The 15809-nt window shown below is 37.5% G+C and overlaps 4 protein-coding genes and 1 long non-coding RNA gene across 5 annotated transcripts; all 5 read left to right on the top strand.

The window, feature by feature from the left end:
* The first annotated feature begins 362 nt into the window (after nucleotides 1–362).
* LOC106176038 (uncharacterized) lies at nucleotides 363–1575 on the top strand. Its single transcript, XR_015335409.1, has 3 exons — nucleotides 363–450; nucleotides 752–946; nucleotides 1375–1575. It is a non-coding gene; the product is annotated as an uncharacterized LOC106176038 (long non-coding RNA).
* A 163-nt stretch (nucleotides 1576–1738) lies between these two features.
* On the top strand, nucleotides 1739–5701 carry LOC106176037 (tubulin monoglutamylase TTLL4-like). Its single transcript, XM_087018537.1, has 8 exons — nucleotides 1739–1897; nucleotides 2304–2414; nucleotides 2899–3000; nucleotides 3392–3526; nucleotides 4017–4136; nucleotides 4347–4455; nucleotides 4781–4932; nucleotides 5425–5701. The coding sequence occupies exons 2-8, from the start codon at nucleotides 2311–2313 to the stop codon at nucleotides 5534–5536; spliced, it is 834 nt and encodes a 277-aa protein (XP_086874663.1). The 5' UTR covers nucleotides 1739–1897; nucleotides 2304–2310; the 3' UTR covers nucleotides 5537–5701.
* A 3247-nt stretch (nucleotides 5702–8948) lies between these two features.
* LOC147760635 (uncharacterized) lies at nucleotides 8949–9709 on the top strand. Its single transcript, XM_087017084.1, has 2 exons — nucleotides 8949–9048; nucleotides 9438–9709. Exons 1-2 carry the CDS (start codon nucleotides 8973–8975, stop codon nucleotides 9707–9709), a joined length of 348 nt encoding a protein of 115 aa, XP_086873210.1. The 5' UTR covers nucleotides 8949–8972.
* Nucleotides 9710–9959: 250 nt separating this feature from the next.
* LOC147760634 (tubulin polyglutamylase ttll-4-like) lies at nucleotides 9960–11252 on the top strand. Its single transcript, XM_087017083.1, has 3 exons — nucleotides 9960–10219; nucleotides 10597–10682; nucleotides 10962–11252. Exons 1-3 carry the CDS (start codon nucleotides 10120–10122, stop codon nucleotides 11250–11252), a joined length of 477 nt encoding a protein of 158 aa, XP_086873209.1. The 5' UTR covers nucleotides 9960–10119.
* Nucleotides 11253–11576: 324 nt separating this feature from the next.
* Nucleotides 11577–15621, top strand: LOC106157793 (tubulin monoglutamylase TTLL4-like). Its single transcript, XM_013533540.2, has 8 exons — nucleotides 11577–11629; nucleotides 11947–12075; nucleotides 12499–12609; nucleotides 13475–13609; nucleotides 14116–14235; nucleotides 14446–14554; nucleotides 14876–15027; nucleotides 15510–15621. Exons 1-8 carry the CDS (start codon nucleotides 11577–11579, stop codon nucleotides 15619–15621), a joined length of 921 nt encoding a protein of 306 aa, XP_013388994.2.
* The last annotated feature ends 188 nt before the right edge of the window (nucleotides 15622–15809 follow it).

The following is a 15809-nucleotide window of genomic DNA, read 5'->3' as shown; positions in this document are numbered from 1 at the left end:
CTTTTTATATGTCACATTCCTTGCCTTCAGTTGGTATGTTGAGTCCTCGGATAAGAAGCCTATTGACTATTTATCACAAAGGGAGCGATATTGCTTTAGAGCTGGCTTTTAAAGTTGGTTTCGCACCTACAAAAGGTGAGTCAATTTTATGAAATTAGCATCCAGGTAACATACCAAAATTGAAAATTCTCATCTTTTCCAATCTGAGCAATTTCAAAAAAACAAATGTTCCGTATTACCTTAGCAGTGCATCTTACTGTGAAAAAAAATCAAATTGAAACGTGCATTCTGTTTCTGTATCTGTCTGCAATGGTTAAGTAAGGAAAGTGTTTTGTAGTATATAAAGTATGTTTTATGGTTCCAGATGTTCAGAAATGGACGTTGTATTTTCATAAATCATTCAAACCTAGGGAAATGGAATCTTATCTGAACATCTCACCACAGCAGAAGGTAAATGAATGATATTTAGGGGATACAATCTTCCTGTTGCAATTGAAATGGACCATCAAAATATCTCTGAAAAAAAGCCCATATGATTTCAGAAAAAAAAGGGGAATTGAGTTTAGTTCGATTGGCACCAACCCCTTATCATTCTTGAATATCGACAGGCTAAGTTGACAGTAAAAGCCGATCAAATACAGCCATTAATTTATTTCATTTTCATGATATACATTTTGTCGATTTAACTCTTTGTAGAATGAATAAAGTGAATGAATTGGATGTTTTACAATTAGTGGAAGTTTTCTTTCAGTTCTCATTCATTCCGGACAGCTGGACAATTGGATGCAAAGACAGACTGACGCGGAATTTGCAAAACATGGCGCTGATTCACGGAAAAAAGGAATACGGCTTTTATCCATCTACTTTCCTTCTTCCAACTGACGTCAACCAGCTTCGACAGTTTTTACCCAGCAGCATTGAAGACCATGTCTGGATTGTCAAACCGGTAAATGTTGAAATCGGCGCCTGTTATTTGATCCAATTATACTGATTAAACCAGTGCACTATAAATGCACTATAAATATTTGTTTAAATTATCTCTATCGACTTTTTAAAAATCTACTGACCACCGAAAGGCTGCCTGCTAATTGAAGTTGGTATCATTTGAGCCTTAATCTTTGTGTAATGTTTCTTTCTTTTATCTTTTAACACATTTTCTGTAGATTTCTAAATTATCATTACAGCATATCTTTCCTATAAATGGATTATAAGTTAGCACATGCAATTGTTCCACGATGAAATTCTTCTGCAATGGACTTTGTAAAATAGGCAATTGAATCGATAATAAATATTGATTGATTCATTGTTTAATTGAATGAAACATGCTGCACTGCCATCATGTATTGTAACGTACATTTCACTCCTTGCTCTAAGTACTGTTACAGTAAAGCAGTTGGAATATATATGACACGAAAGTGGCAAGACGCCAACAGGTTCCGAAATGCTGTCGTACAAAGGCAAGTAGTTTGCTATAAGCACTAAAACTATTGAGACATATATGGTGCCTGTGTATTGTCGAACTGCATTGATTTCTCTTTTTATGACAAATAAGTATCTGAAGAGATAATTTTTTATTATTCTAATTCTCACTATCATTCCAGATCAAATCAAAGCATCAAATGTACACTTTAATCCGTTTTTTAATTCTATGTTATCGCTGTTGCTCGAGTGTTTTTCCCGGTTCCCAGATACGCTCGTGTTCTGTATTGGAGTTAAGAGAATCTATTAACATGATTTGTTGCATTGCACTTTTTCGAAATTTCACAAGGTATGTCCCGAACCCTTTCCTCATCAAAGGGTACAAGTTCGATTTGCGGATTTACGTGGAAGTGACTTCGGTGGACCCATTACGGATATACCTATATCCAGAAGGTCTAGTTAGATTTGCCTCCGAAAAGTGAGTATATTTTGTATAATTTAATTCTTTAGTAGTCGAAACTGCAGCTAAGAGAGATTGTCAACAAAAGGAGAGCCATTTTCCCACACCATATTTTACAACATAAAGTCCAAGAAACAAATGGTAGCAAACACACACACACACACACACACACACACACACACACACTGGTTAATAAATGAAAATTAATTAACCCACCAGGGTGTCAATCATGTGTTTACCCGGTTTTCTAAGTTCGATGTTAACAAACATCGATAATCAGCACTTTACCGAATCTATAACATTTCATGAAACTCTTGGTGGCTGAAGGCGGTTGCTTTTCTGGTAATAAATAATCTTTCTTAATTTACACTGAAGTTTTGGCATAGGGTATCTCCACAATCACGTTAAACTTTTTCGATTTCAGGTTTTCCATGAAAAACGTCTATAATAAATTCGCACATTTAACAAACTTTGCTGTCAATAGTAAGAAGAAGGGTTTCCGTATCGATCATGAGATGCAAGAAGGACACACTTGGTAAGAATAACTTCAAATGAAATGACAATGCCTCCATTATAAGTAGCTTTGTGACAACGTTTAAATAAACGGCAATGTTGCAATACATGTTCTCAATACATGTTTAAAATGTACATAATTAAGGGGGCCCTTTATGGTCGAAGGATGTCTATCATAAAAACATCTTACATCATATGAAATGATAAAACATCTTCCATCACATAAAAGCACATAACATGGTATACCTTAACATGATAAAACATGCCATAGCATAACGTAACATAGAATAAGATAACATATCCTAAAATGACATAACATGAAATAACGTATCATGACAAGCGTAACATAACATAACAGGGCATCACATAGCATAACGTGACATAGCATGACATAGCAAAGTACGATATAATATGGCACGATACAACATGACATAGCATGACATAGCATGGCGTGCCACACCATGACATTATATGACAAAGCTGGGTCTCCATGAATTCCATTGCAGGTCGCATTCTTCGTTTTGGGCATATTTAAAACGGCACCACGGAATAGATCGAAAACCGGTTTGGGAGGACATAAAAGATATAATTATCAAGACTACCATAAGGTAAACATCTAGCCTAAAACATTGACCGTTGCTTTCAAAACGGGTACTCAAAGAAGGAATATATACTGTATGCTTGATGCAGTCCGAGGGGTTGGAAAGATATTTCAAATATCTAAAAAAAATTGATATATTGGTTTGACGGAAACACTTTGGCACGTTTTAAACTGTTGCGCAGCCATGCATGACCTGCTGACAGTAAGTTTAATCTTCTGACATTTTGCAAACTGATATGATTTTTGCAGCAGGTTAACTTTCTGTGTATAGCCTGAATCTGTGGCTTGTTTATGTATTTGGTTATCATAGCGGTTCGCTTAGTTATCTTATACATGCACGTATAGTCTTGATATCACATATCTATATATGATTGATATGGTTTGATCACATATCGTAGCGGAGAGGCTGACATGCGCAAGGCAGCCAAGTCCTACCTAAAGAGCAGATACAGCGTTCATGAACTCTTTGGCTTCGACGTTCTTTTGGACGCTAACCTCAAACTGTGGGTGCTTGAGGTCAACGTGTCTCCTTTGTAAGTTTAAATTCTATAAATAAATCCACATGTTATGGTTTCTATCTTGGGACATCTTTGGGCCAAAAAAACAAGGAAAAAACGTTGGCGATTTCTGTTTCAATAATCTCTCTCTTTTTTTTTTTTTTTTTTACAAAATAAGCATCTCCTATAGAATATCTTATAGCTATGACTGTTGATCATAATATTTACCATATTTTGAGCACGTTCTTCAGTAATTACATTTGATTAATCATGTGTAAGTGTGATAATGCAATGCTATGCTTTAATTAACCAGATGCTGACTGCGATCTTTTTTCTTCTATTAGCGAAGTGCCTGGCTTGTCAATTTAAGGGGGTTCCTCTGGAAGGTTAATGTTTTTATTGATCAATTTATTAGCGCCTAGTATTGTGAAATGACCATTAAAACAATTCCAGTGCTTGATGTTGGCATTGTTCATTCTCTGATAGGCCTCAGACGGCAGTCAATTGCTATCATATCAACTTTCAGTATGGGCCGTAACTTTACCAAGGTGCACGTACCGTTGTTAAAGGATGTGCTGAACCTTGCTGGTATACAGATTCCCTTTGTTGGGAACAGGGAGTTTCGATCGCAGTTGGGACCGGAAAGGTAGACTTGTCGTTCTAGCTCGTACATAAATCTTTGTAAACACCCGATTTAAAATCTAAAAAGTCATGTTTAATTTGTAAAGTTCTACCCTCTAACAGTCAATCGTTTCCTTTGCCTATTCATGTTACATCTACAAGAAACAATTGCACTTTACCCGTCGATATTTGCACAAACGCACATTTGAAGCACATGTAAGTGGTTATATTTCAGAAAGTCAAGCGTTCCTAAACACCTTACTATGGACCACAGGCTGTGGGTGCAGACACTGTCCGCCGAGGCCCAGGAGAAGCATGAATACTACACGCAAAATCTTAGTGAGGTGGGTAGAGTTGGGGGGGGGGGAGTGAAGAAATTGAGATTTTAATTCGGCGATGATACTCGTTTATAAAAAAGTGTTATAAACTATAACAACTATTATTATTGTAATTATAATGGACATAATTGACATACCTCACTGTAACCCTTTTGAACTCCTAATACGGTTGCTCTTGTCCACCTTCCCAAATTCTCGCCGTACCCTGAAAAGGGACACCTTTATATCAGTATGTCTCGATAGTTGATCGACAATTTGGGTAAAAAAAAACTATGCACTCATCTGTGCTTTTTAAACTATTGAAAGAAAGGTTTTTCTTTATATTAACAAGACCCAACAACAAACCATATTAGACAACCTGGCAGCAGATGACGTGCGGATGCTGATAGAGACAATAGACGAAGACAACAGAAAAGGACAGTTTGAAAGAATATTTCCTGGTCCAGATACCGGGAAATACCTACGATTCTTTGAACAACCAAGGTCAAGAAAGTTTTACTCTACGGCTTTTTAAATCAGAATTTTAAAAATAGATTAGTCTTCAACGTCAATAATATGTACTTTTTTATTAAAACGATTTTCTCAAACGGATTTACTTTATATATAATCTTACATCAAAATAATACTAAAAGTAATGCATTAATTCCGTAAAAAGTTGAGAGACACAAGTATTCAATGAAATATCATTGTAGGAATACCAGACCCGTAGCCAGGGGTGTTCGGGGGGAGGGGGGGTCGAATGAACCGCCCCTTTTCTAGGGTTTAGGTCCCCTCTGGGTAAACACTTATCTAGGTACATGTAGGTTGTTGGTAAAAGGTCCACTTTTTCAGTAAAAGATCTCCTCCCTCAACCTTAAATTGCTGGCTACAGGCCTTCCAACAACGGATTGCTTTTTATATTTATTTATTTATTTATTTATTTATTTATTTATTTATTTTCGACTCTCGTTAATGTCGTAAAATGATGTCTCCTAGGTACTACAACCTACTTCTTCACCAATGGATCAGCCGTTTCCATGACAACCAAAAGGCAGGGAGGGACATTCTGGAGTCGCTGTGCCGCCAGTTCAAACATGTTGAAGCATGATTTAAACTTATATGTCAGAAGTGCTACGTTGACAGTGTTCTTGGGAATAAAAAACAAGTCACTTTTATTGCAAAATTAAACTTTGTTAAAGTTGTTTTATTGGGATTTATGCCTATTGTGAATGTTGTACCCACCGTGTGAGACACTGTAAGTTACTTATACAGAGCGAGAGATGTTATTTGACCCTGCTGATATACCGGTGCTCCTTAAAGTAGTCGGCTTAAGGGGGGGGGGGGGGGGGGGGGGGCTCGGTAAAATGCGAGTACTTGCTGTCGGTGTGTATATGTCAAATAACATCGCCCCGGGTGACAGTGTGTTATATCCCACGTACCCCTTTACAAATATACGACCAATGATATATAATTAAACAACATATCATTATTATCATTATTCATAAAAGTATTCATACATAAATACATATATAATCGTAAACATACTAACATAAAACTGCGCAACAGATGCATGTACACTCATAGAAGTAGTACTAGTAGAACTTGTGTGGTACATTATAGGCCTACACACACCAACACGAACATACATAAGTCTTTTTTTTCGTTATCTATTAAAACACGGTCTACTATTTAAGGAGGTACGTGCTTCAATTTTTAAGCATTCCAAAAGTGCAAAACGAGTCAACTGTACTACTGCATTACCCTCTGGCAGATATTGCAGGCAAAATTTAAAAAAGCCAGAATGGCTGTCTATTTATGTAAAGATATACACACGCTGGACAATAGAAGTGTCACCCCTACTGGACCAATACTATGGGGGAGATAAATGATTATGGAATGATATGCTCCTGGTATCATTTTATTAACATCAACTTTCACAAAAAAATCACAAAATGAGAACAAAATATACATTCTACCAAAATATGCAGTTCAAGTCCAAAATTAGTACTTAGTGGCATAGCCACGTGACCTTATAATAGGTGCCAGTCTACGAGGCAAGGATTCATATAATTGTCTGATGCGTTCAGGGCTTATGCTGGCCAAAGCATGAAACACTGAAAACAACAGAGTTTCTCTGCTGGTTAGACGGGCATTTGTCAAAAGTTTTGACATATCATTTCACACATTTTCTATTATGTTTGCATCCGGACTCTGGGCAGGCCACATCACCGTGCGAATGTCCTGTTGGTCAAACCAATCATCAAATGCTCTGGGCTTGTGACAAGGGGCATTGTCATCCTGGTGAACAAATGGATAATTCCTGTCACCAAACATGTTAGTTATAGATGGTAGCAAGCCTGACTCCAAAACATCGATACATTTCTAGTGATTCATGTTTCCATCAACCACTATCAATTCGCCCACACCATGGATGCTGATGCAGCCCCACACCATGATGAATATGCTGCTCCGGGTTCGAAAATTCAGTGCATGTGGTTCAAATGCTTTACCAGCAGTTCGCCAGCATCGTACCCGTCTGTCATCAGAGGTCAGACCAAAGCGACACTCATCAGAAAAAAAAAATATAGGTCCAATTGTCATGGACTGTCCAGTTCCAGATCCTGTTGACCCTAGTTAACTCTACGTTTCCTGTTTTGTAACGATATAAGAGGTTTCAGTCTTGCTACCCTGCTGTAAACTCTATGAGCATGTAACCGACGCCTAGCAATTTTCACAGACACATTCTTATGTGTGAAATAGTTCCACTGTGTTGTCAACTGACAAACAGTGTCGAACTTTGACAAGCTGGACATCAAAATCAGTTGTCGGTCTTCACGGCCAGTAGTTTTTCTTGGACGACCCATCAGAGGCAATTTGTCTCTTGACCCAATGTTTCTATACCGAAACCAGACCCTCTGCACGGTTCTGACTGAACAATTCAATTGTATCGATATTCTGACATTGCTTATATTCCGCCTCTTCAGGTTAATAACTTGCACCTATAACCGTTAGATAATTGCCTGTATCTTGCCATATTGGAGGAAGACAGGAATAACATTTGCTGTACATGTACAAGACCAACAATACAATTCCATGGTATAGTGGTTTTATACTCAATAGTCACATTATAAGTAGACCAGGCATTATAAGTACCCAAGATCTGCTTACTTTTATTACTCTGAGTTAGGGGGTGACACTTCTATTGTCCAGTGTGTGTACCTGTGAATATCTTGTGAAAATCAATCGCCTTGGTAAAGGGTACTGCAGCATCGTTCTAGCAACATAAGAACCATGGTACCACGCTATGAGGGAGCTTGAGTTAAAACGGGGACAGCTAATTTGAAGTAAAGCAATGTGATAGTTTCAACATCCTGATATTTCACAGTTGTATATGCGTTTTTTTTTTACTTTTGATAAAGCAAAATAAATATTTTTCTTATGTCAGTGCCTTTAAGTTGCTTTGATAATTATATCCGGTAAGGAGTACCAAACACTTACAGGCGTTCATTTAAGGACTAAAATGAACGATTCTATGGCGTAGCTCAAAGCAGTCATGTATCGAGAAAGTGCTAGTGTTACAGTAAAAATAAATTGTGATGATTGTTACTTAAAGTTTTAATACTAAGCTTGAACACGGATCAGTTTCTCAGCCCACGGTGTGCCTTTGATGTAGCAGTGTAGCAACAGCTTACTTTTATTAACGTCAATGCAACAAAACAATTCTAAATCCACAACTTTACAGTTTCTACATTAAGGCTAACGTCAGTTACTTGGAGGTCACATCATTATACAATACCGCTCACAGTGGTGGTGGTGGTGGTGGTGGTGGTGGGGGGGGGGGGGGGGGGGAGGGACTTCAGATTATTATTTTGCGATTAAATTGTTATTTTGTTTCCAAGAGCAGTGTCATCGTTGCAGTTATTACAGTTAGTGTTAAATATTGGACCATCCCCAGACCCTATCGTACTAAATGTAGATCGATCTATCACTGAGGGGATTCTCGCAAAATTGCTTTCAACTAAAGCGGCTTAGATGTCTGTCACGCCTACTGAAGCTGCTAGGGGAAAATTAATTATCGTTTAGCAGCTTCAGTAGGCGTGTCAGACATCTAAGCAGCTGAAGCTGAAAGCAATATAGCGAGAAACCGCTAGAAGATGGAGCGATCCTGTTAGATCGATATAGGTATGGGAACCCAGTCTATGCTTCAGCATGTTTGAACTGGGTTCCCAAACTTATAGCTACAAACAGTTTGCATTATAGAAGGAAACAGAATGTTTGCATTTAAAGAAGGACTTGTCTTTCACCTGAAATGACAAGATATGAATAATGCCTTAAAACCTGAATACATTGTTGCACGATATACAGAAGCATGTGGTGCTGCATATGATGAAATCTGTATAAACGTCTTTGGCCAATTTGTATACTGCTGGTATTCATTTAAAACACTGCATATTTTTCCATGAACATACATCCACCCAGTTGCAGAGTATTAAAAAGACTACTACATGTACATGTACACCAAGACACTGCTTTATCAGTTTAAGATGGCCTTCAGAACGATTCTGCTTGTTTGTACGATAGGATTTCTTCGTCAGATTTCGGCAGATAAGATCGAGTTAAGTGAGTAAACCTTGCTTTACTTTCAATAATATAATTGATGATGATATAATGATGTCTCCTCGCTGCATATATCAAGACATTTTTGTTTATGTCGGAAAAATAATGAAGTGTGAACACTGTAATTATTATGAATACAAAATATTGTTTTTGTGGAAAAAAGCGCTTATGCGTAAAATTGACAATTGTGACACAGGGCATTCCCGCCCATTTTGTTTAGAAAAGATATGCTAGTGCACTCAGTTTTAAACAGAGAGTTATTTTTTTGAAAAAAGGAGAGTTTTATCGTCTTGGGAAGTGACATGGCACCTAAGCAATAGATGTGACCCAAGGCTTGAAGCTGCGCCTTCATGTTGTTAAGACTAACCATTAAATTTATAATTTGTTCCTAGCGGACAATTGCCACCAACCAAATCGGCTGGACATTGATGTTTGTCAGAAACAAGCAATCACTGACCCTACTTCAAGCGACACAGGACCTCTGGAAACACCGTCAGAGAGTTGTCCCAAGAGAAGGGTTCCATTTCACCCGGAGGAATATCCAGATGAAGAAAAAAACTACGTGCATCCAGCCCTGACTCCCAGCTTGTTCTCAAACGTGCCACCGACCATCAACTTCGTGCTGCCGGATGAAGATGGTAAGCTGGTCGAGGTTGTTTACTGACATGCGTAAAATTCCCATTGAAAAGAGTTTGAGCACATTCACAACAGTGGACTTACTATTTTGCGGATCAAATATGGGGAACCACTAAAAAGCTTGGCGCTGAATTCCCAATTAGACACTGAATAGATTACGGGGATTATTGCAACAAGCATTCAATTGGGTCGGTCATATTTGATCCGCGGATCAGTTAGTCCGCTGTTCTGAATGCGCTCTCTGGTAGCTGTGGGGGAGGGGGGGGGTTAAACGGGTTGATTCTGTGTGATCGGGAAAGGAAAGAAAGGGCAACATTAAAATAGATTAGAAATTTCACAGATAAAACCCGTAGCTGCTGTCTTTTCTCCTGTGGAAAACATACCAAAGTTCGTTCCATTTCTTCTTTTTATCTATCACATTCCTTGACTTCAGTTGATATGTTGAATCCTCGGATAAGAGACCTGTTGAAGGTTTATGGCAAGAGGAACGATATTGCTTTAGAGCTGGCTCTCACAGTTGGTTTCGCACCTACCAAAGGTGAGTCACGTTTATGGAATTAACATCCATGTCATATAACATTTAAAATTCTCATCTTTCAAAATCTCTCGTATTGTTTTAAAGAAAATTTAAGAAATGAATGATTTCGGAATGTGAATTCTGTTCCTGTTTCTGTATTTGTTCTATAGCCGTCCATCACTGTTGCTGTAACTGTCTATCATTGTTGCTGTAACTGTCTATTATTGTTCCTGTAACTATCATTGTTCCTGTAACTTTCTGTAATTGTCCCTGTAACTGCCCTTGTAACTGTCCGTAATTGACCTTGTATAATTTTCTGTGATTGTTTCTGTATCTGTCTGTAATTATTAAGTAAGGAAAGTGCTTCGTAGTATATAAAGTATGTTTTATGGTTCCAGATGTTCAGAAATGGACGTTGTATTTTCATGAACCAATCAAATCTGAGGAAATGGAAAAATATCTAAACGTTTCTCCGCAACAGAAGGTAAATGAATAATATTTAGGGAATACAATCTTCCTGTTGCAATTGAAATTGGCAATCAAAATATCTCTGAAAAAAAAAACGTATGATTTCAGCAAAAAGGGGATTTAGGCTTAGTTCGATTGATAACAACCCCCAAGCGTCTTTGAATAAGGACAGGAAAAGTGGACAGTAACTGCCGATCAAATACAGCCATTTCATTTTCATGATATATTGACTCTTGGTTGAATGAATAAAGTAAATGAATTGAATGTTTTACGATTGATGTATATCTACCTTCAGTTCAGATTCATTCCGGACAGTTGGACAATCGGATGCAAAGACAGACTGACGCGGAATTTACAAACCATGGCGCTGATTCACGGGGGAAAAGAATATGACTTTTATCCAACTACCTTCCTTCTTCCTGCTGACGTCAACCAGCTTCGACAGTTTTCACACAGCAGCACTGAAGACCATGTCTGGATTGTCAAACCGGTAAATGATGAAATCGGTGCCTGTTTTTATCCATTAACAGTGATTTACTGTAACCTTTTTTCAAAATCAACTGACCACGAGAAGGTTACCTGCTAAGTATGCAATTGAAATCAGTATCATTTCAGTCATCTTCCTTGAATAATGTTTCTTTCTTTTTAATTTTAACAAACGTTGTATGGATTTTGAAATTATAGTTTCAGGATATCTTTCGTATAAATCTATGTTCATTATTAATTAGCACATGAAATTGTTCGACGATGCAATTTTTAAGCCATGACCTTTGTAAAAGAGGAATTTGAATCAGTAAATATTGATTCATTGTTTTCTTGCCTGAAACATGCTGATCAGCCATTATGTAACGCAATGTTTATTTTCACCCCTTGCTCTAAGTATTGTTACAGTAAAGCAAGGGGAATATATATGACACAAAAGTGGCAAGACGCCAACAAGTACAGAAATGCTGTCGTACAAAGGCAAGTAGTTTGCTATAAACAGTAGATCAATTTAGGCAATGGTGCCTGCATGCGTGTTGTTGAACTGCATTGATTACTGTTTTTAATGACGAATGGGTATCTGAAGATATCATTTATTTATTATTCTTATTCTCACTATCAGTCCAGACCAAATATAACATCAAATGTAAACTGTAATCCGTTTTAAAATCTATGTCATCGCTGTTGCTCGAGTACGTTTTTCCTTCGTTCCCAAATACGCTCGTGCCCTGTATTGAAGTTTAGTGAAACTATGATAATAATTTGTTGCATTGCACTTTTTTTTTAAATTTCACAAGGTATGTCCCCAACCCTTTCCTCATCAAAGGGTACAAGTTCGATTTGCGGATTTACGTGGAAGTGACTTCGGTGGACCCATTACGGATATACATATATCCAGAAGGTCTAGTTAGATTTGCCTCCGAAAAGTGAGTCAATTTTGCACAAATTAATTGTTTCGTAGTTGAAACTACAGCTAATAGCGACTGTCGACAAAATTTAATTCTTTAGTAGTCGAAACTGCAGCTAAGAGAGATTGTCAACAAAAGGAGAGCCATTTTCGCACACCATATTTTACAACATAATGTCCAAGAAACCAATGGTAGCACACACACACACACATTGGAAATAAATGAAAATTAATTAACCAGCGTGTCGATCATGTGTTAACCCGATTTTCTTAGTTCGCTGAAAACAGTTCTCGATAATCAGCATTTTACCGAATCTATAGCATCTCATAAAACTCGTGGTGTCTAAAGGCGGTTGCGTTTTCGATCATCATCTTCAGTATTGTACATTGAAGTTTTGGCAAAGATTATCTCCACAATCACGTTAATCTTTTTCAATTTCAGGTTTTCGATGAAGAACGTCAACAATAAATTCGCACATTTAACAAACTTTCTTGTCAATAGTGAGAAGAAGGGTTTCCGCATCGATCGTGAGATGCAAGAAGGACACACTTGGTAAGAATAACTCCAAATGAAATAGCAATGCCTCCATTATAATTACTAGTAGTTTCGTGACAATGTTCAAATAAACGGGCCATGTTGCATCGGTTAGTGGTAAAATGAACTTAAATGTTATTCTAAATACATGTTTAAAATTTACATAATTCGAAAAGGGCCCCCTTTATAGTCGAAGGGTGGCTATTATACCAACATCTCACATCACATGAAATGATATGAAATCACATATCATAACATCACATAAAATGGCATAGCTTAACATGACATACATGCCATAGCATAACATGACATATAACATAACATGACATAGCATAACATAGCAAAGCATGACATAGCATAACATGGAATAGCATAGCATGGCATCACAACATGACGCAGCATGACTTGCCGCAACATGACGTAGTATGACATGACATAGCATGACATAGCATAATCTCCATGAATTCCATTGTAGGTCCCATTCTACGTTTTGGGCTTATTTAAAACGGCACCACGGAATAGATCGAAATCCAGTTTGGGAGGACATAAAAGATATAATTATTAAGACAATCATAAGGTAAGCATCTGGTCTAAAATGTTGACCTTTTCAGCTAGTCGAAACGGGTACATCAAGAAGGTATATACACTGTATGCCAGATGCAGTTTTGGAATTGGAGAGGTATTTTAAGCGTTTTTTCACTGTGGCGCAGCCATGGATGGTTTGTATATACAAACATTTTGCAAACCGATATGGTTCCCACCGCAAGTCAATGTTCTATTAAGCCTGAATTTCGAACTTGTGATTGCCTTTGGCTATTGCACTGGTATAGACTTAATGTCAGATATCTGTATATAATTGATATGGTTTGATCACATATTGTAGCGGGGAGGCTGACATGCGCAAAGCAGTCAAGTCCTACCTAAAGAGCAGATACAGCGTCCATGAACTCTTTGGCTTCGACGTTCTTCTGGACGCTAACCTTAAACCGTGGGTGCTAGAGGTCAACGTTTATCCTAAGTAAGTGAACATTCTAAAAATGTATCCACGTGTTATGATTTTTATCTTTGGACATTTTTGGGCAAAAAAAAAAAAAAAAAAAAAAAAAAAAAAAAAAAAAAGAGAGAAAATTCATTAACGATTTCTGTTTCAATATTATCTCTTTTCTTCTTTTTACAGAATAAGCATCTCCTAAAGAATATCTTTCACCTATTGATCATAATATTTAGCATATTTTAAGCATGTTTTTCGTTAGATTAGATTTATCATACGCATGAGTAAGTGTGATGACGCAATGCGATACTTCAATTAATCAGATGCTGACAGGGATTTTTTTTACTATTGGCGAAGTGACTGGCTTGTCAATTAAAGGGGGCGCCACTGGAAGTTTAATGTTTTTATTGATAAATTTTGTAGCGCCTGGTATTATGAAATAACCATTAAACAATTCCAGTGCTTGATGTTGGCATTGTTCATTCTCTGCTAGGCCTCAGACGGCAGCCAATTGCTTTCATATGAACTTTCAGCTTGGGTCGTAACTTCACCAAGGTACACGTACCGTTGTTAAAGGATGTGCTGAACCTTGTTGGTATACAGGTTCCCTTTCTGGGGAACAGGGAGTTTCGATCGCAGTTGGGACCGGAAAGGTAGACTTGTCGCTCTAGCTCGTACATAAATCTTTGTAAACACCCGATTTAAAATCTAAACAGTCATGTTTAATTTGTAAAGTTCTACCCTCTAACAGTCAATCGTTTCCTTTGCCTATTCATGTTACATCTACAAGAAACAATTGCACTTTACCCGTCGATATTTGCACAAACGCACATTTGAAGCACATGTAAGTGGTTATATTTCAGAAAGTCAAGCGTTCCTAAACACCTTACTATGGACCACAGGCTGTGGGTGCAGACACTGTCCGCCGAGGCCCAGGAGAAGCATGAATACTACACGCAAAATCTTAGTGAGGTGGGTAGAGTTGGGGGGGGAGTGAAGAAATTGAGATTTTAATTCGGCGATGATACTCGTTTATAAAAAAGTGTTATAAACTATAACAACTATTATTATTGTAATTATAATGGACATAATTGACATACCTCACTGTAACCCTTTTGAACTCCTAATACGGTTGCTCTTGTCCACCTTCCCAAATTCTCGCCGTACCCTGAAAAGGGACACCTTTATATCAGTATGTCTCAAAAGTTGATCGACAATTTGGGTAAAAAAAACTATGCACTCATCTGTGCTTTTTAAACTATTGAAAGAAAGGTTTTTCTTTATATTAACAAGACCCAACAACAAACCATATTAGACAACCTGGCAGCAGATGACGTGCGGATGCTGATAGAGACAATAGACGAAGACAACAGAAAAGGACAGTTTGAAAGAATATTTCCTGGTCCAGATACCGGGAAATACCTACGATTCTTTGAACAACCAAGGTCAAGAAAGTTTTACTCTACGACTTTTTAAATCAGAATTTTAAAAATAGATTAGTCTTCAACGTTAATAATATGTATTTTTTTTTATTAAAACGATTTTCTCAAACGGATTTACTTTATATATAATCTTACATCAAAATAATACTAAAAGTAATGCATTAATTCCGTAAAAAGTTGAGAGACACAAGTATTCAATGAAATATCATTGTAGGAATACCAGACCCGTAGCCAGGGGTGTTCGGGGGGAGGGGGGGTCGAATGAACCGCCCCTTTTCTAGGGTTTAGGTCCCCTCTGGGTAAACACTTATCTAGGTACACGTAGGTTGTTGGTAAAAGGTCCACTTTTTCAGTAAAAGATCTCCTCCCTCAACCTTAAATTGCTGGCTACAGGCCTTCCAACAACGGATTGCTTTTTATATTTATTTATCTATTTATTTATTTATTTTCGACTCTCGTTAATGTCGTAAAACCATGTCTCCTAGGTACTACAACCTACTTCTTCACAAGTGGATCAGTCGTTACCATGACAACCGAGAAGCAGGGAGGGACATTCTGGAGTCGCTGTGCCGCCAGTTCAAACATGTTGAAGCATGATTTCAACTAACTGCCATAAGTGCTACTTTGACAGTGTTCTTGGGAATAAAAACAAGTCACTTTTATTGCATAATTAAAATTTATTAAAGGTGTTTTATCTGGATTTCTGCTTATTGTGAATGGGAAACACGGGGAAACCAACTCTTACTGAGCAAAACTATATTTATTAATATATTTAATATATTTAT

Source organism: Lingula anatina, chromosome 7 (genome assembly GCF_051362555.1).
Source record: "Lingula anatina isolate TDL-2025a chromosome 7, LinAna3.0, whole genome shotgun sequence".
Taxonomy (NCBI): Eukaryota; Metazoa; Brachiopoda; class Lingulata; order Lingulida; family Lingulidae; genus Lingula; species Lingula anatina.
The sequence above is the reverse complement of the archived record's forward strand: the minus strand, read 5'-3'. Positions and strand labels throughout refer to the sequence as shown.